We start from the raw sequence: 23,958 nt of genomic DNA, 5'->3' as shown, positions 1-23,958 counted from the left end.
AAATCCCAGTAACTGAGCAGATTGTGAAATACTCAGACCGGCCCGTCTGGCACCAACAACCATGTCACGCTCAAAATTGCTTAAATCACCTTTCTTTCCCATTCTGACATTCAGTTTGGAGTTCAGGAGATTGTCTTGACCAGGTGACCGATTCTGCTGCGGGACGCTTCCGATTCTAGAGAGCATTTGATTGGACAGAAAATCTGATGAGAAGCTGAAGTGCAGAGTGATGTCATCAAAATAATTTAGCCATATTGGCGGAAGTGAGAGACTGTAAGTTTTGAACGATTATCTTCTAAATGCGAATTCTGTCATTGTTTTGGAGCACACTAGCTTATAGACAACCGTAAGGCTAAAATATTCATAGCCAAGGCCTACTAAAAGCCAAAAACTTAGGCTACATTTTGATTTCATGGGGACTTTAAATTTTTTTAGTAAAACTAACTTTTTTATTAATCATAAAAGTATAGGCCTGAGTACAGGATGTTGTTCACTGTAAATAATTAGTCAATGACGCAAATGTTATTAAGCCAAGAACCCCCCTGTATAATTGGCATATTGTAGCCTATCAAGGAAGGTTCCCACGGTCTTTAACTTGGAAATATCAGGGAATTTTAATTAATAATCACGCAAGTGTTGCACTTTACATTATCTAAAAAGTTTTTCGTCTTTCATAAAAAATACAGACCCATTGGTATTTTGAAGTGATATGAATCTGCAGCGCACGGTCAGTCCGGTGTTCCGGTGCGCGCGGGTGCGGGTGCGTGAGGAGGAGGAGGAGGAGGGCGGGTGTCGCGCGCCTCGCTCGATGAGTCCGGTTCAGATCACATCACTTCAGACTCAGAGTTTCTCTCACGCGTTTCTCTTCATCATGGCCCCATGCGCTCCTGTCACCGGTTCCGTTCCGTCCCCGTGATGCGAGTGATGATGATGATGGTGACGGATGAAAGATGGAGAAACTATCCGCGAGCATTACCGGACTCTCGTGGAGCTCCGTGTCGCTGCCGTTGGACGTGATCGTGAGCAAATTCCGCTTACCGACACTCGTGCGACTGAGCCACGGTAAGAAAGCAGTTATAAACGGACTAGATCGAGCGCGAGAGTTTGTTTGACGCTTTTGCGCCGCGTCGCGTCAAAGATTCTTCAGCTTGTTGCCGTATCAAAGTTAGTGGAATAAGAAACATGACATTTCGCTTGCATATTATTGATCTTTTTGGCTCTGATTATGCAAAGTAATTCTCGAAACACTCGGGATAGTTGAACAAACCCTGACAAAATAAAAATAAAATGATCGCATGAAACTAATGAAACGTTGTGTAAATGTTTGTAACACAGAATCCTCAGTGAAGTGTGTAGTTGACTTGTCTTTTGGCTAAAGGTGACAGAGTGTGTGTTGTGTGTTAAAGAGCTGCAGCTCTTTTCATATGTTAATGTTGTAATGCGCTGTAGTGTGTGTTGAATACTAAACAACCTCCTGCAGGAGAAACTCCAACATTTACTCAGCAATCACAACCGAGGAACACAGAATTAATCTCCCATCAATGTCGGCTGTGTGTGTGTGTGTGTGTGTGTGAAAGTTTGACTCTCTATGGTGGGAAAAAAAGGTTCTGAATTGGAACTAAAATAATCAATTATCAATTACTGCATATGTGGCTGATATAAGTCGTGATATGGTATGTGACAGCATGTTCTTTATACACATTTTACACGAGTTTCACAGACTTTTTCAGGGAGTTTTTGTGTTTACATTATAGTCAGACTCCATATTCTCTGGTGAGAGTATTTAAAGAAATATTTCGCACCCAGAAATGCATTTTCTCACATTTATTAAGGGGTGAAATCAGGTTGATTGTGACACTTTTTCCAAGTCATATCAATGGCAAAACGTGTCCCAATCACCATGAATTCACCCCTACCTGAAAGTATTTCTATTTTGGGTGGGTGAATTAACCCTTAAAACATAAAACAGCTCTTCTGTAAAGATGATTGAATCTGAGGAAAATCAATCAGACGAGGAAAACAGGAATATCCAATAGGTTTGGGCATCCTTAGAAATAAAACATGCTGAAAATGGTTCTTTTTAACACAAGCAAACAGTCCAGACCTTAATTTTCCATTTCGCCAACTAGCTGAAAACTTCAGACAATTCAGTGGCAAGACTGTTAAATTAAATTTGGCATCTATCTAGCCTGAGTAATGGCCATTGCCACGACCATAATGGATTGTTACTTTTTGTTTATTTTATGCGCATGTATTGCATACTTATAATGCCTGACTGTTCACCCCAAGAATGATAACTATAACTATATGAGTGTACTATTTATTTCAAGTGTGTGATGCAGCTTTATCGTCTGTCGCTTTACATTCTCCAGCTCTTTAAAGTCAGATGGATTCTGAATGGCTGACAATGTAGTTCATCGTTTGGAAAAAAGAGATTCCAATGATATAGTTACTCTTTATTGTTATCATTATAGATGTGATGTGGACTTCAGTATTCTATCAAAGTCCTCATGAAATCCCAATTGAAGTTTTTTGGCTTTTAGTATGAAAACAATGACAAAATTCACATTTAGAAGATATAAGCATTCAAAACTAACAGTCTCTCACTTCTGCCAATGATTTTGATGACATCGCTCTGCACTTCAGCTTCTCATCAGATTTTCTGTCCAATCATACGCTCTCTAGAATCTGAAGCTCCGCCCCCTACATTATAAATAGACGCTGCGGCTGAAATTGGTCACTTGTTCGCACATTTACTATTTTCTACATGGTGAAGGGCACATAGTACACTATATAGGGGATAGGGAACGATTCAGACAGTGTAAATATGAAGTCTGAATGAAGTCTGGTTTCACGCTAACCGCCACAGCTCTGGTCCAGAGACACGATACACAGAGCGGATCATATGCGCGAGTCGGCGCAGACCACAAAACGTATCGGACCCACTTGAATTCTGCACAGAATGTTTTATTTTAAAGCGATATGGAGGAGATTAGGAGGAAACTGCGGCTTTATGGAGCTCAACAGCTCTGGCCGAGCTTTGATATAAACTAAATGCTATTGGCTAATTTAAAAAGGGGAGGAGCTTCTTGATATTCCCAACTAATGAAATAGTTATGGCTATAGTTACCGACCTTGGTGTGAACGGGCTTTTAAAGTGCAATAAATACACTAATATGTTATATACAGTATAAATATGGTAGAGTGACAACAGATTTGATAATAAATGTTTTCTAATATTGTTCCTGTTGACTGTAATGCTAATTTTAAACCTTCAGATCATCTTCTTGATTAGATTCTGCTGTAATGTGTTTGTGTGTAGGAGGATCTCACTGTATCAGCACAGACAGGAGTAATTATACACAACAGACAATCTGCAGAGAATGTGTGTGTGTGTGTTGGACTCGTTCCCTGTGTAAAGCATCTGTTTGAGACTCGTCTCAATGAGGAATGCGTTTAATACCCGATCAATACAGTTCATCTCTCTCTCTGTCCATTCATCCTTTCTTCAGCGGAGAGATCAGCCTGATGTTTGTGTCTGATCGCTGACCTCAGTTCTCTCCCATAAAGCCCATGTGAGGAAGTTCAAAGAACTCATGTGATGTTTGTGGTTGAACTTGTGTCTGTGTGTGTGTTTTTGTGTGTGGGACTGACTGTCTCTTTGGCTGTGTAGGTGTGTGTGTTTTAAAGCTACAAATTAAGGGTAGATACATCCGGATTTATAGTTTTGTAGCTTTTGTGTGTTATGTGTTTTGTGATTTACAATTCCTGGTCAACCTTTATGGGTGTGCAAAAGGAATAATGTCAAGTCGAATTTATTTATATAGTGCTTTTCACAATACACATTGTTTTATAGCAGCTTTACAGAAAATCATGATGTTAATGTTTATATTTGATTTAACCCATTCATTTTAATTTTGTTGGAATAAATTATAATGCATTTAAGTTGATTCAGCAATGTTAAATAATATTTTGACTTGAATAAAACCAGTTAATTTAGACAATTTTCCAGTGAAATTTCTATTTTGTGGCGATACAAGCAATCAATCTGTTGATATATGCTGTATATAGTATTTACGTGAGTCTACTGTATATATGCGGATAAATTTGGACATACTTGTATATACAACTTTATAAAAAGACCTGGTTAATAATATAGTTACAGCTACGAAATAGAAAAAACAGGCAGTTGAGGTTTGCTGTACAGTATATATATCACTTTACATTAGTGTTTTGTATGTATGTGAATCAAGTTGCATGTAATACAACTTTATATACAGTATATAGGCGATAATATAGTTTACTGTACATTTTTCAACGGTATAACAATCAAGTTTAGATTTGCTATATAGTACATAGGTTAATGTGAGTGTACTGTATGCATCTGGGTAAGGTTTAATATAGTTGTTTGATTTGTTATTTAGTTTGAGTTAATCAAAGAGTCAGCCAAGCATTACTGATGCAGATCATCTCGAAAAAGCCAAGTATCAGCTTGGCCAATATAAATGTCTTTTTTTGCATCAGTGCTGAACCTGTAAATGATGAATAATCATATCAGTTGTGCATTTTTGTGTATGTGCAGGTGAGAATGTGGAGGGTCTGTCGGAGGAGGACGTGATTTTGCTTCACTCCTGCAGACAGTGGACCACCGTCACTGCCCACAGTCTGGAGGAAGGTCATTATGTGATCGGACCTAAAATAGACATCCCATTACAGTATCAAGGTACCATATAACACACACTGGACTGTAATGACTATAATCAATTAGTGGTTGCTGCATCAGTTTAGCTAGTTCTATGAACATGAATGATATTGGATATTGTGGAGTTTGTTGACTAGAGGTTTGCTATTACTTTTCAAAGTGACTTATTTTGCTCCTGGCTGATGATAAAATGGACTAGAGAGATCAGAATATTATAAAATGCACCACTCACATTTTTATCCAAAATCTAGTTCGTAAAAGTAGAGTTTTAAGCAAATAATTATATATCAGCACACAAAACTGATTTCATTATTATCCACTGAGAGTGTACAAGCTATTAAAACACTCAGGCCAGGGAGACAGAGAAAGGGAGATGATTGGTTGTTAACAGTATATTGATTGTTGTATTCAAGCACTTAACTTCACACATGGCCACTTAGACGTTACACACACACACACAGTCAGTCTCAATTCAATTCACAGTGTTTTATAGCAGTGAGTGTTTTTATACAATGTAGGCGAAGTGTGCAGGTGATATGGGAACAATAAATTAAGACAATCATTAAGATTATAAACTATTATAAAGATGGTGAATTTTTTTCTAGACAATAAAGCCAAAAATGTCTTAATGATATAACCATCCTAAGATTACAACAAAGACAAAGAAGTCTAAATTCTTTAATGAAGTTGTTTGATTCTATATAATTCGTTGATTCTGTATGATTCTGTAAGAAGTAGTAGTGAAGCTATTTTGTTTTAAATTATTTAAACAATATATAATAATTATTAAATAATAATTTATACAAGTTCATATATATATATATATATATATATAACATCCATCCATCCAAAAAAATGATTTCATTAGAATACACGACTGCTTATCAATGGCCGTCAATGGAGAAAGATGCTTTTTGCCCACAGAATGGTGTAGTTACGGCAGCCACCAGCAGGGGCAGATTTTTAAAACCCTGACCCTTTGGTTAGCGCTCTCATTCATAAAGTCAAACTCATCATTACCTCATCCTGACGTCATTCCCATGAGAGCCCGGAGGAGCCCGTTTTTCTGAGCTTCCGGAATCGCAGACATTACTGCACTGGACTTCCTCTCCTGGGACGCCCGTTACCTAATATACCCGCCACCCATACCATTAGGTCAGGTGACCAATGAGATCATCTGTTGGGGTTTCCGGAGGCAGTAAGATGCTGAGAGGGATGGATGAGGTCATTCGTGTCTCGGTGGCTGGGTCTAAAGTCTCTCAGATAGACAGAGTGCTAATAAGGAAGATGGAATTACAGAAGGATGATTTTTACACAGCTGAGAGATGCAGAAGATGAGACAATGTTGATATTTTAGGTTTGCATCTGATTTTGATGATGCAGAAGAGAGTTGTTATCGACGAATCTCAAAACGGAAGATCTGCAGAATATAGACACATTATATTTGTGTGTTTTTCTGACCTAGCTACTGTAGGGACTCCGAATAATAATGTCATTCATTTTATTCAGGGAGAAATTGTTTTGTAATGATAACATAAACCTATAACAATAAACATATTTTGTTTACACTCTATGAAGAAAATGGACAAAAAAAGAATACTTTGAAAACCAAGGCAGCTGGAAAAGTGGGCAATTACTGATCAGTTTTGCACTCTATAAAAAAAACTAAATTTGTGCATTTGTATTTATGTCTTAGATATACATTTAAGGACAAACTTCTGCAGATTGCCTTCTTAAAGGGTTAGTTCACCCAAAAATTACAATTCTAACATTAATTACTCACCTTCATGTCGTTCCAAACTTATAAGACTTTCGTTCATCTTCAGAACACAAATGAAGATCTTTTTGATGCAATCTGAGAGCTTTCTGTCCCTCCATTGACAGATACGCAACTACCACTGTGACGCTTCAAAAAGTTCGTAAAGAGATCGTAAAACTAATCCATATGAATTGAGCGGATTAGTTCAAATTTTCTGAAGAGACTCGATTGCTTTAAATGATGAACAGATTGAATTTAGTCTTTTATTCGTAACACGAGAATGAACCTCATTGGTCAAGCGAACATGCTCGAGCTTACACTTACCACAACTGATGTGTGAGTTGATGAATGTTTATACAGTGCTCGACAATAAGGGCAGCCCGATGACCAGACCAGCGTGAACGTTTCTCTGGACAGTTGACGCAACTGTCATTTGCTCAATCGGGCCAGTGCTGCATCAGGAAAGTTTATTATTTGCACGTGTTTTTAAGCCTTGCCAATTTAAATATTCAAGCGCAAGAAGACTAGCCTGGAAATCCAGAGCCAAATCCGAAAGATTAAGGGTCTGGCATTGAGTAATGAAAATCGCCCAACTCGAGGGTTAGCGCTCTCATTCTCATTCTCACTCTATCTTTTAGATAAAAAGCCAAGTCTACCTCGTTCATTGTAGCGGCCAAAGCCGTTTCAAACAACTGGTGTTCATCCATAGCCATCTTGCAATGTTTACTAATGACTTTGACGTCACAGCGCTGTTGTCATCTGTTTAGCTTGCCTCTGGCCCGCCTATATCAGATAACACGATGTGATTGGTGCAGCTCGGCTACAAGGGCATATTTAATGAGCATCATTACTCGACGCCAGAGTAACTCGCTGAGCAAATTCAACTTGTGCTCTCGCGAGAACTCTGGATTTCAAGGGTACAAGAAGACGTGAAAGACAACTAAATTCAATAGTGTGAGAAATTTTGTGTGCGCAAACATCCGAAGCATGCACCCAGAAAGCTGCTTCTCACACGCGTGCAAATTACATAAAAAAATTCCGGTCTCTGAGAGTATCCTAGTAAAAATAGTCTGTTATGTCTTAAGTGAACATAAACAGTTGAGAAATAAAACACATGTGTAACAGTATATTGGATCAGTGCAGCTCTTAAAGTGACAGCAGCCTAATTAACCTGCTGTTGATTTAATGTTAATCAAACAACAAAGGACAAAGAAATATATATATGCCAGTAGAAAAATTCTAAGCATTGAGTCCAGTTTATATGTGAATAAAAGCTTAAATTCAATTTGTTCAACATATAAAGCGATTGAGTCTCTTCAGAAAATTTGGAAAATTTGTGGTTTTTAAGTGGTTTCTGGTTGCAAAGTTTCTATGGAGGGACAGAAAGCTCTCAGATTTCAAGTCTTAGGGTTTAAAACGACATGAATTTTCATTTTTGGGTGAACTATACCTTGAAGATTAGACTAATATATAGTAGATATTCATAAAGAAGAAAATATGAGAGGTGCTTGACCAATCAGAACTCACAACCATGACAATAGAGTGATGTGAGTGGTTGCTAGGATTTTAAATATTTTATTGGTGTGTTATGTAGTTGCTAAGGTCTTACTAGGTGGAACACACTCCCAAGTCTATGTGATATTCAGGTCCATGTACATCCTATAGATTTGTAAATCCAGTATTTTGTTTTATCATTAATTGTTTTTTTTCTCACATTTTTTTTCATTGTCTATCAGTTGAAAATAGGTAAATCACTTCATAACAGCACATCTCTCCTCAACAAGACACATGATTTGAGGAATCATTCATGTCCGTAGCACAAACGCTGCAGTTTAATACACAAGAAGTCTCTGTTTAGATTGCTATGTAAAAGTCAGTGCAATATAATGGGTGTTTGAGTGCTAGTGAAATGTGATTGGTGTATTTAAATTTATGCTTGCTGTGATTGGTTGAAGGTGCTCCAAGCGATGTTTGCAACAGTAATAATTTTAGTGGCTTCAGTGGAAGAGATTTATTTTGTACAAAAGCATCCAGAACAGAAAAGAAATAGTGAAACTTCAGAAGAGAAAGAAACCCTTTCAGCTCCGAGTGTCGTATTGAACTGCAGAAAGAAAAGCTGTTGCCAGGAGACAAAAAGACAAAGAGAGAGATGCCCTCTTACGCTTTATTGGTGTGTGTGAGAAAATGACCTATAAGATCACATACACACTTAAATGCGGACATACCATAGACTTCTGTTGTTAATTATATAAAGCAAATTGTTATCTTGAGAGACTAAACTTTATACCCCAGTATAAACTCTATATTTTTTTAAATAAAAAACTGTATGAACTTATTTTTTATCTTCCAGGATATCATCAGAGGGCGGTTTAGTTCGATTTAGCTCATTTCAGGAGAACATTTTGTAAAACTATTTCTTCATTTCTGTCTTTGACTCTTTTTGTTCTGTCCTCAGGAAAGTTTAAGTTATTGGATCAGGATCGGGATGTCCGTGAGCCGGTTCAGTATTTTGGAAGCGTGGAGGAAATCGCAGGAATCTTTCCTGATCGCGTGTTCGTCATGGAGCCCATCACGTTCAGCGTTAAGGTAATGACTGCATCTCAGCAATACCTAACATTAATCTGTCAGTAGTGATGTTATTGTTAGCTAAAACTATTCAAAAATTACTAAAACTAAATCTGAATTAAAAACATAAAAAACTATTACTAATTACAAATTACAAACATACTAGTTATGTAATACATTGTCCAATAGTGATTTAACATGGCAAAACACTGCATGTTTTTTCACATTGCATTACGCACACTGCTTTATAATCAACTTTTCATTGTAAAGTAGATATAATTGAGATTGTTTAGACAGTTTCACATTAAATAAGTTCAAAAGAAATGACTCACTGATTAATTCAGTGTTCATGTAATATTTTTGAGTCTGATTAAATGATAAACTGTTACAGTTACGTATCGTCGCTGTCAGGCAGAAACCTCCATATTTCATAATTTTTTATTTCTTTTCATGAATCATTATTATTGGTCAGAAAATTATGAAAAATAATTCAGTGCCTATAATTTACTCACCCTCAAGCAATCCTGGGTGTATATGACTTCTTTCAGCCAAACACAATCAGAATTATATTAAAAAATATCCTGGTTTTTCCAAGCTTTATAATGGGAGTGAATGGTACCTAAGATTTTTAAGCCCAAAAAAGGGCATCCATCCATCATAAAAGTAATCCATACGACTCCAGTGGGTTAATGAAGGCCTTCTGAAGCAAAGTGATGTGTTTTTGTAAGAAAAATATCCATATTTATATTTTTAGAAACTATAATCACTGACTTCCGGTAAGAGTGACCTCTGACCTGACGCATGACGTAGGATGTAGGAGTAGCGTAATCTTAGGTGAGAGTAGACGCCTCTCGTGGTTCAAACAAACAGGGCTGGCCAACAAACTCAAGATCCTCCCACATTTCTCTTTAAAAATTCTCATTTTAGACTTCTAATTCAGTGTTTTGTTTTGCTCTCTCCTTTGCGCTTACGGCGAGTCAGAGTTCAATCTTCCGCTGGAACTCGAATTTTAGGCTTTACTGTAGTTTAACTGCTGTAAATTATGAGTAGCTTGTAGCTTAAAGGGATATTTCACCGCTGGAAAGATGAATGCGATTTAAATTGGGTCATTTAATGTAGTAGAAATGTGAAATTATTTTAGAAGTCGGTGCCTTCTAGACTGAGAAAAGCCAGAAAATGTATTTTTGGCTCATGAGGATGAAAGACAACAACTCCCAGAATGCACTTGCTTCGCTGCCCTATGAGGCCACTCCCAAGCCACGCCTACCGGTTACAGAGGGCAGTATCGGGAGAAATGATGCAACTAGGCTACTAGTCGACTCGAAACTGAAAAGACGCCGTTTTATCGTGAGATCCCCCTATGGGCGGGTTGAAGACATCCTAATACTGGCTGTAGTCTCTCGCCTCTGGACAAAAGAGCCTCAGATGAGGCTAAATGATGATTTTTGCGTCAACGGAGGTTTTTTTCCAGACACACAATACAGAAATCTCTCGTCTCAGGGGGACATGAGGGAGGGAAGCACAGTCATTCAAAAATACTACCGGGTTTCTACTGAAACAAAGCTTAATGCTAATCGGTGAAGTATCCCTTTAACAAATTAGGTTCATACTTTACAACATCAGTCATTGTTTTGTGTTAAATGCTAATACGTTTGTCTCTTTTTTTTCTCTCTGTAGGTGGTTTCTGGGGAGTTTACGGAGGATAGCGAGTTATATAATTTCTCTCTTCAGACGGGTGATGAATTGACTCTCATGGGCCAGGCAGAACTGCTCTGCGTCCAATCGACTCGCGAGAAATCCCGCCTGACGACGCTGCTACGGCGACTGGGCAAAGCAAGCGGAGCTTTGGGACGTCCCGCCCGCACGAAGATGCCTTGTTTGATATGCATGAACCATCGGACCAACGAGAGCGTCAGTTTGCCGTTCCAGTGTCGCGGGCGGTTCTGCACACGCTCGCCGCAGGAGCTGCAGATGCAGGGAGGCGAACACACCGTGCGCAGCATCATCGAGCGCGTGCGTTTGCCTGTGAACGTATCCGTGCCCTCGCGACCTCCTCGCAACCTGTACGACCTTCATGCGATCCGCGAGGGTCATCGATATAAACTCCTCAGCATCATCAGCAAAACTGTCGTTCTTTGCTGCATACTTCGCAAAGAGGAAGTGACACCGTCTCACTTCCTTTTATTAACGGACATGCCGTGCTTCACTCTGCCGGAGGGGCTTTTGCGCGGAGACGCTTCCTACCAGCAGGTGGTGCTGCAGTGCGCGCTGCGTTGCCAAGAGAGCTTCGACCCAGACGATTACTCGCGCGCCGTGCGCGAAGTCAAGACGGATTTCTCAGAGGAGTGTCTCAGTCCACGGCGGATTCGGGTGTGCGTTCAAGGCTACGGGCGAGACGAGTTGGGGACGTCCCTGCAGAGACTGTCTCTGTGTGTGTACGGAGGTGGAGCGGTCACACACACACACACAATCTCACACGGCTGCAGAGACTCGCTGGTCGACTCGCACACGCTGCCCTCTAGTGACGGCGACGGAGAGGAACGAGAATACGTCACGCCCGATTGGTCGACTGAGACGCAGGAGATTCCATACGAGGAGCTCTGGACCAATCAGAGTTCTGGAAGCTTTGGCTTGCCGTCTGAGAGCGCGGTGAAGGCGGAGCATAACCTCATATCCTTTCACTCCACTACCACGTCATTGGAGGGAACGGTGGGCTCCACCCACGTCGCCATGGTGCAGATGGAAGCAGGAAGAGTATCGACTCCACCCCCAGTCCCACCCAAATCAGAAGCTGTAAGCAGTTGTTTTCCATAGATTTTCTAATAAAAGTTTTTGCCTCATTGTTTTTTCGTAAAAAATATCTGGGCCATATTTTAGCCATAAAGTTAAAGGAAAAATCTGTACTTATATTTTGCATAAAGAAAAAGTGACCATTACTTTTGCATTATATGAAATTATTTTCATGACTATTAACCATGTTTTCCACCCAAATTCTCAATTTTTTGTAATTGTCATTATTCTCTGTGGTGATTCTCATTAGATTTACATTACAAAAAAAATCGAAGTTGCTGTGTTGGGTATCTTGAAGATACTCAAACTAACAGATCAATGTTTTGATAGTGTCACAGTGTTTACACTTTTGGGGGGGAAGTCAACCTTCAATATATACACACACATACACACACACATATTGACTGAGCCAAGACATTATGACCAGCCACAGGTGAAGTGAATATCATTGATCATCTCCTAACAAGGCCATTGAGCGACTTTGACAAGGGCCAAATTGTTATGACTGGGTCAGAGTATCTCTGAAACGCAGAAGCTTGTGTGTCGCTCTCGGTCAGCTGTGCTGAGAATTGACCAACAGTGTCCGAGGAGGAACAAAACACAAATCGGCGACAGGGTCTCATCGATGCACAAGGGCAATGAAGGTTATCCCGTCTGATCCGAGCCAACAGAAGGTCTATGAGGCACAAGTCACACAATATTTTAATGATTGTTATGGGAGGAATGTTTCACAACACACGTATGGAGCAGCTGGAGACCAATCAGAGATTTATGATGACCCCTGTCCACTGTAGAAAGCGGTTACAATGGGCACGTGAGCCTCAAAACTGGACCTCGGAGCAACAGTGGAAGACGGTCGTCTGGGGAAATGATGCACCAGGATGGACTGTGGGACGATGACAAGCCGCAGGATTTTCCCCCCCAAATCAGTTCAGCGGAAATCCCACCCTGCAGCTAATTTCATTGGTTGAGGTTACAGTGACGGGTAGGTTTAGGGATCAGTGTTTGGTGTTGGCAATCAGTACAGTGATTGACATGACCAATGAAATCTTTAGAATCGGCTGCAGGGCGGGATTTCCGCTGAACTGGTTTGGGGGGAAAAATTACGCTGACAAGCCGGTGGAGGGAGTGTGTGACGCTCTGGTCAATGTTCTGCTGGGAAACCCTGAGTCCGGTCATTCATGTGGACGTTTATTTGACTAGTCACCTTCCTAAACATTGTTGCAGACCAGATACACCCCTTCATGACAATGGTGTTCCCTGGTGGAAGCACTGCCACACATTGTTCAGGAATGGTTTGAGGAACATGATGAAAAGTTCAAGGTGTTCCTCTGGCCTCCAAATTCCCCAGATCTGTGGGACGTGCCGGACCATCAAGTCCAGTCCACCTCAAACTACAGGACTTGAAGGATCTCAGTGCCAGAGACCACAGGACACCTTCAGCCTCTTGTAGAGTTCATGCCTGGGTGGGACGGAGCAGTTTAGGTAGCACATGGAGGACCAACAGCGTATTAGGCCGGTGGTCATAATGTTTTGGCTCATCGGTGTATGTGGCAGTACAATAATGTTAATTAGATTTTGTTTGCATTATAATGATCATTTTTGGGGAAATGTATGTATTTGTTATGGAAAATAATGCCACTTCAATAAAATCTTAATGGTTCTAAAAGAGGCTTACTTTTCTGTAAGTATAATGTAAACATTTTTAATATATATCCTTTTTAAAAGTATAATGATATTTAATAATATTGTATAACAAAATACATACATATAAGTCCTTCTTTGTTTCTATAGATTTTGAGGTGAACTATTCTGGACATGTTCTTGACCAGTTTTGTGAGAATCACTCCTTTTAGACATTTTCCTGGTGTTATTGTGCTTCTGACCCTGAGCTCAGCTCTACTGTAGTTCACTAACCCTCTTTATTCCCATGAGAATACGTGTCTTCCTCTGTTCTTTTTGCCACAGGCCCACATGCAAACCCACACATACAGACACACACACAAACACACACAATCATATGTGCATTATATACAGTATCACACAGCACTGCTGCCCCAGACTAAATTATTGATACTATTGCTTTTAAAGACTGAATAATGAGCATGCGTTTACTGGAACACAGCACACACACACACACACACAGAAACATAATCACACATCATCTCAGTCAATGTCTTTTATATAATGTTAATATGAGGAGCTACTTGAATATTTTGAACACTCCATGAAAATACTAATAATGCAGGTGGTAAAGTAGTTTTTAATGTCGCAACTTTTTCTGATAAAATTACTGATGCTTTACTCAGAGAAACAAACATCTCGTAGAGCCGGAATTAAAGTCTTTTTGACTCTGTTGACTGAAATTACAGCCTTTTCCTTTTCCTCTCTCTCTTTCTCCCACACACTGAGGGTTCAGTTCTGGCCTGTAATTTAGCTTCTCACACACACACACACACACACACACACACACACACACACACACACACACACACACACACACACACACACACACACACACACACACACACTGTCCCTGGTGTATTTGTGGAGGAAATGAACTGATGAACTGTATCCCAGAATCCTAGAGTTGTTTCTCCCAGAAGAGGAAATTTAGATGGCGATAAATATTAAAATGTTTATCATCATCATGATGATCATTAAAGCAATATTTCCATATTGACTGTAATTAAAAAAAAAAAACACACATGCAGAAATCATTTTGTACTGTATATTGTTTAGAGTTATTAAATAAGAAGCACATAATAAAGTTTTGTGGATACCAGATTTAAATAGATTCAGAAATACCAATTTGATTATTAAAATATAGTTAAAATTATATTAAAATCATTAGCACAGTTTCCATTATAAGAATACTTTTAGTCAGTTCAGCGATTTACACATCTGCCACAATTATGTATTTGAATTATCTTAATATCTTGCAATTATATCATGTAAATCATTTGATTGACAGCCTGAGATGAATTGATACTTGATAATACATGTTTTAGTGATCATAGTTTGAATATACAATATTATTATTATTTTAATATAAGATTTTAATATAAGATTTGAGACTCAGTGTTTGTAAACAAACTAACAGTGTTCTGTGTTTAGTTTTCAATTCTCATTGTTTAGTATTTATTATTCAGTATTCATTGTTTCATTTATTCCATATTCTGCGTTTAATATTCATTTGTTCAGTTTTCGGTATTTAGTGTTTAATTTCCTGTGGTCAGTATTACTAACATGAGAAAATGGTGTTTTACTTTCTTCTGGACAGAAAGTGACATTTTCTTGAGTTGTGAGGAAAACAAGAGCAAGTCTGTGTAATACAGGAGGTGTCACTCACACTCTAGTGTGATATAGTTATAGTTCTTTTGCATTTCTTCTCTCTCTAGGTGAAAGAGGAGTGTCGTTTCTTAAATGCTCCTCCCGTTCCGCCCCGCTGTGCTAAAGGCCCCGTCCCGAGCCCTCCAGTCCCCACACGCTTCCCTAAAGCTCCAGCCACACAGACGCTCAACCCAAACCACTCATTTTATTCCTCTGGACTGCAGGAGAGGTACAAATCACACACACAGAAAGACTTACTTATTCAAAGACTTAAAGGGATAGTTCACCCAAAAATGTAAATTCTGTCATTAATTACTCACCCTCACAACACAACTGAAGAACACAAATGAAGATCTTTTTAATGAAATCTGAGAGCTTTCTGTCCCTCCATTGACAGATACGCAACTACCACTGTGACGCTTGAAAAAGTTCATAAAGAGATTATAAAACTAATCCATATGAATTGAGCAGTTCATTCCAAATTTTCTGAAGAGACTCAATCGCTTTATATGATAAACAGATTTAATTTATCTCGAACGAACATGCTTGATGCGTGAGAACAAACCTCTTGCAGAAGTTAAGTGTGCTGCGTAACACGAGAATGAACCTCACTGGTTATCGCACGTCAAACAGGTTTCGATTGAGCTTCTGTTTATGTTTGCTGGTCAATGTTTATATGTGAACAAAAGCCTAAATTCAATCTGTTCATCATATAAAGCGATTGAGTCTCTTCAGAAAATTTGGACTGAACGGCTCAAATCATATGGATTAGTTTTACGATCTCTTTATGAACTTTTTGAAGCGTCACAGTGATAGTTGCGTATCTGTCAATGGAGGGACAGAAAGCTCTCAGATTTCATCAAAAAGATCTTCATTTGTGTTTTGAAGATTAATGAAAGTCTTACGGGTTTGGAATGACATGAGGGTGAGTAATTAATAACAGAATTTTCATTTTTGGGTGAACTATCCCTTTAAGATATACCAAGACAGTGCAGTCATATTGTTATGAATGATAGAAAGTTTAACGTGAAATTTGGCAGAATAAGTCCCCACCTTCTAAATAAAAGAGCCAGTCGTGTCATTTCTATTGGCTAGTCCACCCTGAAATATACGACTTTTTTTTAAATTAAATTTAAGCTTAAGAAATAACATTTATGGGACAGTTCATGTCAGATTTTGTTGCTGATTTGAAATATGTTATTGAAATGTGAGCTTGGCAAGCAGTTTGAGATTTCAAGAATGCCTCATTCAAGTGCTGTAGATATGACTTGGATGCCCAAAATAGCTGCCATAAAGGCATTGCAAATGTGGCCATTGATTTTCTTGAAAGGAATTATTGCAAACGGAAGTATTGTGGTGTGGTGTACTCTTGGAGGGGTTTAAATAGAGACGTTATAAGTACTGGAAATAAGTAGGAATGTCACGGGTCTATGAGGGAGGACTCAAATGCAGAGTGAGTGTTAACCGGTTTATTGACAAACAGTAGACAGATGACAAGATGTGGTGGGAGAGGTGAACGGTCCAGACCAGGGATGGGCAACTTCAGTCCTGGAGGGCCACTGTCCTGCAGAGTTTAGCTCCAACCCTAATTAAACACATCTGAACAAGCTAATCAATGTTTTCAGGATTACTAGAAAAGAGTTTTTGCCAGGGTTGGAGCTAAACTCTGCAGGACAGTGGCCCTCCAGGACTGAAGTTGCCCATCCCTGGTCCAGACCATAGGCAGGGAGACACAACGACAGCCGTTGTAACTAGCCGAGCAGCAGATGTAACTAGCACAAGAGGACTGTAGGCTGGAGAGTAGTAATGGCAGAGCAGAATGAGACCTGAGAATACCAGCAATAGCCAGACAGGAACTTAAAGTACACCAGGCACTCAGGGATCTCAGGCTTAGCTAGGCTTGCTCCAAAGCAAAGAGTGTAAGCAGCCAGGGACGCTCTGCTAGCAGGACAGGACTGGAACTAGAGACAGGACCGATGGCAGAAATAAAGCACTAATAAACAATAAGAAACTTCTACAAATAAAACACTATAGACCTTAGTAACAAGAAACAAACTATGTAGCACAACATCGAACTGGCAACACATGAGGGAAAGAGCACACATATAAAGGGAGCTAAGAACAAGAGGAACAGATGAACACACTCAGGTAAACGAGGACTCAAACAAGGGAGCAGAGAACATGAGGAACAGGTGACAACTCAGACAAACGAGGACTCAAACAAGGGAGCAGAGAACATGAGGAACAGGTGACAACTCAGACAAACGAGGACTCAACTGAACAAGAGGGTGTGGTACAGGGAAACAAGGAGGCAGGAACAGAGGAGCACATGGCCAACACAAACAAAGACAGAGCCATATGTTGAAGTACAACACAAACATAGATACATGAAACAAAGACACAGACAAAGCTGCCAGGGCAGAACCCTGACAAGGAATGGGAATCAAGAGGAAGTTAATAATTCCATTAATAATTCTTTTAGTACTTTTGAGGAAATATTTCCCCTCGGAAGCACTGATAATTGATCCTAACTATATCAAATGCTATTAAACAAAACCATAAGGCAGGGTTCACCAATCTCGGTCCTGGAGGGCCGCTGTCCTGCAGAGTTTAGCTCCAACCCCAATTAAACACACCTGAACCAGCTAATCAAGGTCTCACTAGGCATACTAGAAACTTTCAAACAGGTGTGTTGGAGCTGGTTGGAGCTAAACTCTGCAGGCCAGCGGCCCTCCAGGACCGAGATTGGTGAACCCTGCCATAAGGAATAAAAATGTTGTTTTTTTTAACTTTATTTATTATGAGAAGTTGCAAAAAAGGCCCGCACACAAAGATAGTGATAAAAAGACAACAAAAAAATCAAATGCGAGATAAAAACTACAGCTTTAATGAGGAACAGCAAATGTTTTGGTCAAAACATGATCTTGCATTTGCTTTGTTGTTGTCTTTTTTTCACTATTTTAAGCCCTATTTAGACGGGACTAGTTGTCCAGGGGGACGTTAGAGAAATTCGTGTTTCACAGATGTACTTTACGATTTAATCCCACCCGAATCTGCCAAGTCCGTGTTTTTCTCACACAACCTCTGTAAAAAATCCTAGGCAAATTACTTATTGTTTTTCGGCAAACTCAACAGTCCCTAGAGAGATCTAATCCTGTCCGAATGCAAACGTTGTATTATCCTAACGCTTCTCCTCATGTGTTTTCTGGCCTACATGAGCTACCGTTTGCACACCAAGCTTCGGCATGCTTTCATTTAGTTTCAATATGGATGGTTTCCGATGAAAAAATAGCATTATAAAATTAATAAATAGAGCAAAATCACAGAAACTGTGAAGTCTGCCCATTTTAAAATCAGTGTCAGGTAAGAGTAAGACACTTGTCTAGATTTCTCTGCTCACTTATGCAAGTTTATAATAAACAGCCACTGCTATTCTAATAAGTTCAAATTGTATCAACAAATGATAAATTAAAAGACATATACTGTAAAAGCACAGCAGATGACCTTCTGTTATGCCCACATCTAGAAAACACACACTCCCACGTCTGTAATAAACACAGAGATGTGAGTCCCGTCTCAATCGGTACATTAAATCACAAACGTTGAGTGATAAGTATTATCACTCAAACGTTGTTTAGAAAACTAGTCCTGTCCGAATAGAGCTTAAGTGTTTAATTGAGTATTTTGCAATCTCTCACCTCTTTGGATTAGACTTTTGTACTTTTTTAGGCACGGTGAGTTTTTGGTGATTTCTTAATTTATTTATTACAACACAACTCTCTCTCTCTCTCTCTCTCTATCCATCAGTTCCGCTCCTCGTAGCGGCAGCAGCTCTCCATCGCCGGACTCTTACTCTCTGTACTGTTACCCATGCACCTGGGCCGACTGTGTGACCTCTGACCCCTGCGTAAGCCCTGATCCCGCCCAGCCCGCGCAGGCCTGTTGGTCCCACCCTCGAGGAGGCGGAGCATACACCTCCAACGTCCTCAATACACCTCTACTCAGCACTGACTCCGCCCAAAAGAACTACTCCACCTGTCCCAGACCGCGGCCGGTGGCGCAGAACCGCTTCGCACCATTCGGTGCCCTAAACCCCTTTGCCAACCCAGGACACGCCCATGCCTCCTCCGACTGGCTCACCACTGGTAGGAACTCTCCCACTCTGATACCCGACCTCATTAGCTCCACCCCCAAGGAGCCTCAAACCAATCAGGGAGCTTCAGAATGCAGTCCCGAGGCTCCGCCCAGACCAGTCAAGAATTCAGAAGAGGACACGGTCACCCTGGACCCCGCCTCCGGATCCGTTGCCATGACGAGGGGGGCAGAGGGCGGGGCTGGGTCGTCATGGCGACCCCCCTCAGAGCTCTGCTGGCTCTCGGTGGAGGAGGTTTCGTCCAGTCTGAGGTTTATCGGCCTTTCGGACGACGTGATTGGTCTGTTCAGCCGAGAGAGGATCGACGGCTCTATTTTCACTCAGCTGACAGAGGAAATCCTGTCGGAGGACTTTAACCTCACCAAACTACAGGTCAAAAAAATCATGCAGTTTATCAAGGGATGGAGACCCAAGATATGAGGGCAGCATCCTCGTGAACTTATAGATGTTTTTATTTGAGAGACACAAAATTACTCCAGCCACAATGAGTGCTTCTACTCGGACAGTTTCAGATGTTTTATAAGTGTGTGTGTATGTGTGTGTGTGTGTGTGTGTGTGTATGTGTGTGTGTGTGTGCGTGTGTCTGAAATACACCTCTCTAATCGAAGGACTGACAGATTGTGACTAATATATTATGGAGCACTATTCGATGTTTTTATTTTTGGGGTGGGGTGATTTTGTGTACCTTCAGTGGACAGTCAGAGCTCATCTTGTGGCCGTTCTGCTGTATTTCAGAGATGGTCCTCACTGCAGAACACGAAATCCAGGGGGAGGCGTTGGATCCAGATCCAACTCCTCCCACCTTACATATACCTAAAACCTACCCATCTCCACCCCCTGATCCCTAAACCCACCCCTAAACCTACCAATCTCCACCCCTTAGATCTGGATCCAACTCCGCCCCCTGGATCTCGTGTACTGCAGTGAGGTGCTACTGGTATTTCAAGGGTTTTACTGACTGTGTTTTGACCTCTTTTGTCTGTTTTCTAATAATCTGACATGATTGTCAGTTGGATCTGGGTGAATCTCACGGAACCTGTCGGGATCATTTTTCACCCCAAAATCAAAAGCAAAAATAAATAAATAAATTGTCATTGTTAGAATGTATGAAAATCTCATTCTTGTTATTGTAATGTGGAAAAATGTTTAAATAATTTTAAGTCATGACACCTTATTTTATAGCTCTTAATACAATACAGATTGTTTCAAAGCAGCTTCACAGTAATAAACAGGAAAATAACAGAATCAATGATACAAACTTCATCAGGTATGAAGAACCAGTTCAAATATTGCAGTATAGCAGCTGTAAAAAGACAATAGTTTCATTATTCAGCTCAAGTAGGTTCAGCTCTCCAAAAGCGAACAGTGTTGTTATTCAGCTCGAGCTAGTTCAGTGTTGACTCTTCAGTTCAATAAGTGTCGATAACAATATAAGTAAAATCATTTACACTGTTATTGTATTACAGTATTTTTTTTTTATAATACAAAATGTAATGATAATCATTGAGAATAATTAGAATGGCACAAAACTCAAAAGTAAAACTTCTGATCACATTATTTAAAAAGAATTGAGGGGAAAATGTTCCTAAAATTCTGTGAAGAAAAACATATGCAAAATAAAAATTGTGGGGGGTGTTTTTGACAGGTTTGACAAGATTCACCCACTTAGGGCACAATTTTCTTCATTCCATCTGCTCTCATACTGAGCTCATGTCATGCACACAGGAAATTAGCTTTTTAGAGACCTAAAGAGTTCCGTTCGTGATGTACACACTAATAAGAGCAGTGTGAGTTTACAGTCTAAAGAACACACTGTAATTAGGTGACTGTAATTGAGAGCTTACTAAACACAGCCCACACTGATGGAGGATGTGTGACTGTGTGAGGTGAGTCAGAGCTGCTGAAATGAGAAGGTTTTAGCCTTATCTCACTGTTTTTAAAAAATGTTTTATCAGCATTTCAGAAATGTTTATTTAACAGATTTCCCCCTTTTGTAGATGCATGTGTACTTTGAATAATATTTAACAGCGGTAGTGTTTCATTTGTACTGTAATTTCATCATGTATGATTTAATCCTGCTGGATCAACTACAGAAAAGAATAAATCAATAGTGCTCACTTGAACAAAGTAAATCCTTGATGTACTTGTATCGTAGGCTATGTTCTGAATGGAATACTAGCTTTTTTGCTTAGTGTACTGCATACCTTAATTGTTTGAAATTGGAACTATTTTCGAACGACAATTACGGAAGCTTGTTTCTGCCACAGAACAAAAAAATAAAGTAAAATAAACTTACTTAAAATAAGTAATTGTGACTTTTAATCTCACAATTCTGACTTTTTTTCCCCTCAGACTTGTATGAAGTCAGAATTGAAATTGAAAAAGTCTGTCAGAATTGCTTGAAGTTAGACTTGTGAGAACTTGTTAGGGCCCGAGCACCGATGGTGTGAGGACCCTCTTGGAATTGCTCAGTTTTTGAGAACTTGTAACTAGTAAAAATTGTCTTTTTTCCCCTCAGAATTGGACAATAACCCGCAACTTCGACTTTAGGCCTATATCTCAATTCCGAAAAAAATCTGAATTCCGAGTTATAAAGTCAGAATTGCGAGATATAGGCCTAAACACAACTGACCGTTCGCAAAGACCCGCCCCCTTTAGTTACTGTTGCTATGTCCGACAAGCCATGCCGCTCTCACGCCACATCATGTTCTCACGCAGTGAAAAATACATCGTGGAGCAAAGAGGACACTGACAACACACTGACAGACAGGACAGACCAGGTTACTTTTGATATGAAACAAAGTCTCAACTTTCAAATTTGGTCATTTTTTAAAAGAAATTTAAACAATAAATACCTAAGCCCCTTTCACACAGCGCTTTGAACCCGGGAAATTGCCGGGAAATTGCAAGAGCGCCTTCTGTGTGAACGCAAACACGACCCGGGATTTATGCCGGGATCGATGCCGGGTTGGGGACCTAGTAGGGGAGACCGGGGACAGTTGCAACAGGGGATGGTTGCAACATGTCATTTTTCTCCAATCAGAAACAAGCTAGAGTGATGACACTCACACTGCACATGCACAGTTAGACCCTCCCCCCACTAAGAAGACAGTAGACATATTCAGCATCTGCTGCTGCATTTATTGAACAAAACTTGTTTTTGAGGTATGAAAGTAAATTTTTTCATGAGATATATTTTTGTCATACTGTCCTGAAATTTTGTATGAATTAATCAAAACTTACTTAGTTTGAATTATTGTTTTGTTGACTTCTAAGTGACATGGTTAGCATGTGTCAAAGTCAGTGTGTCTAGCAGGAATATGATGTTCTGTCATGGCTGATAGTGTTGGGGACGGTTGCAACAAGTTATAAATTGCATGTTTAATAAAAGTTTGTTGCATTGTAAATTGTTAAATTCTTCCTGTCTGACATTGAAATATGCAGAGATTGAATAGCATCTGTAACTCCTGCACACTGAATCTGTGTAGGCCTATGTTCTACACATGAACAAACAAAACTCAATAACTGTTATTTGAAAAATATGACTAAATAAATAAATAATAGGCTACAATAATATTATTGAAATAAATAATACTATAATATTATAGTAGGCCTAAAACAGTTAATATTTTCAGAATTCTTTGCTCATTGAGACAAAAAGCTTAAGTTAATTAATGAAATTTAAGGTATTTTTAACATGTTGCAACCGTCCCTGGGTTGTGTTGCAACTGTCCCCTGGGTCGGGGTCAGTTGCAACATCTGACTTCTTCCATTCAAATAAATACTGTGAACGATATGTCATATATAATCATCTTTAAATGGTATGGGTAATTAGCAGACAGATGCAAGTTTAATATATACAAATTTGGTTGGTCTAGTCCAAATAGTCTCTGAGTAGCCTAATTGAGAGAAATGTAAAAAGTGTTGCAACTGTCCCCGGTCTCCCCTAACATTGCCGTGTTCAGTCCCGGAACTCGCGCTGTGTGAACAAAAGCCATAATAATGCCGTGTCGTAGTGATGACGCTGAAGCCAGGATCGTTCCCCAGCTGTGAAACGGTGCGTAATGCGCAAGTTCATGATCGAATCAGAGAAAAAATGCACAAGCGTGGTTTCTCGAGAGAGAAATCGCAGCTCATAAGCAAACTTAAGACGCTGCTGAGACATTAAAGTCACATCGATGTCACATGTCTTTACGGGATTTTTACGGGTTGTGTGTGAACGCACTCTCTGATTCCGGAAAATCACTGGCAGTGTGAATGAACCAAAATCAAACGAACCCGGGTCAAATCCCGGGTCACTTTATCCGTGTATTTTCCGGAATCTCTGTGTGAAAGGGGCTCTAATGTGTCGTGACAGATGGCTGTGGCCCCTCAGTTAAAGCTTCTCGTGAACCGATCATCTCTTCCTTCTAGTTAATTTATAGCATCAAATAAACATGAATTAACATAAGAAGGAATGTTGTTTTAACTGCGGAAACACGTCAGAAAGACTCCGTTTTTCAAATTCAAATCCTCCAACATTAATCTAGTAACTCTCCTGACTGATTTGTCGGACAAAAATGGCGGATTATGATTGGTCAGATCGCCTGTCAATCAAACTCCCTGCGAAGGGGCGAGGGGAAAAAGTCAGAATAGCGATATATATAGATAGATATA

General features: G+C 39.8%; 1 protein-coding gene across 1 annotated transcript; it reads left to right on the top strand.

Moving 5' to 3' along the window:
* Window positions 1-841: 841 nt before the first annotated feature.
* On the top strand, window positions 842-21,562 carry gareml (GRB2 associated, regulator of MAPK1-like). Its single transcript, XM_084091574.1, has 6 exons — window positions 842-1,062; window positions 4,583-4,723; window positions 8,917-9,047; window positions 10,704-11,819; window positions 15,218-15,378; window positions 18,957-21,562. Exons 1-6 carry the CDS (start codon window positions 951-953, stop codon window positions 19,720-19,722), a joined length of 2,427 nt encoding a protein of 808 aa, XP_083947700.1. The 5' UTR covers window positions 842-950; the 3' UTR covers window positions 19,723-21,562.
* The last annotated feature ends 2,396 nt before the right edge of the window (window positions 21,563-23,958 follow it).

Source organism: Abramis brama (genome assembly GCF_963993115.1).
Source record: "Abramis brama genome assembly, chromosome: 18".
In the NCBI taxonomy this organism is placed as follows: domain Eukaryota; kingdom Metazoa; phylum Chordata; class Actinopteri; order Cypriniformes; family Leuciscidae; genus Abramis; species Abramis brama.
The sequence above is the reverse complement of the archived record's forward strand: the minus strand, read 5'-3'. Positions and strand labels throughout refer to the sequence as shown.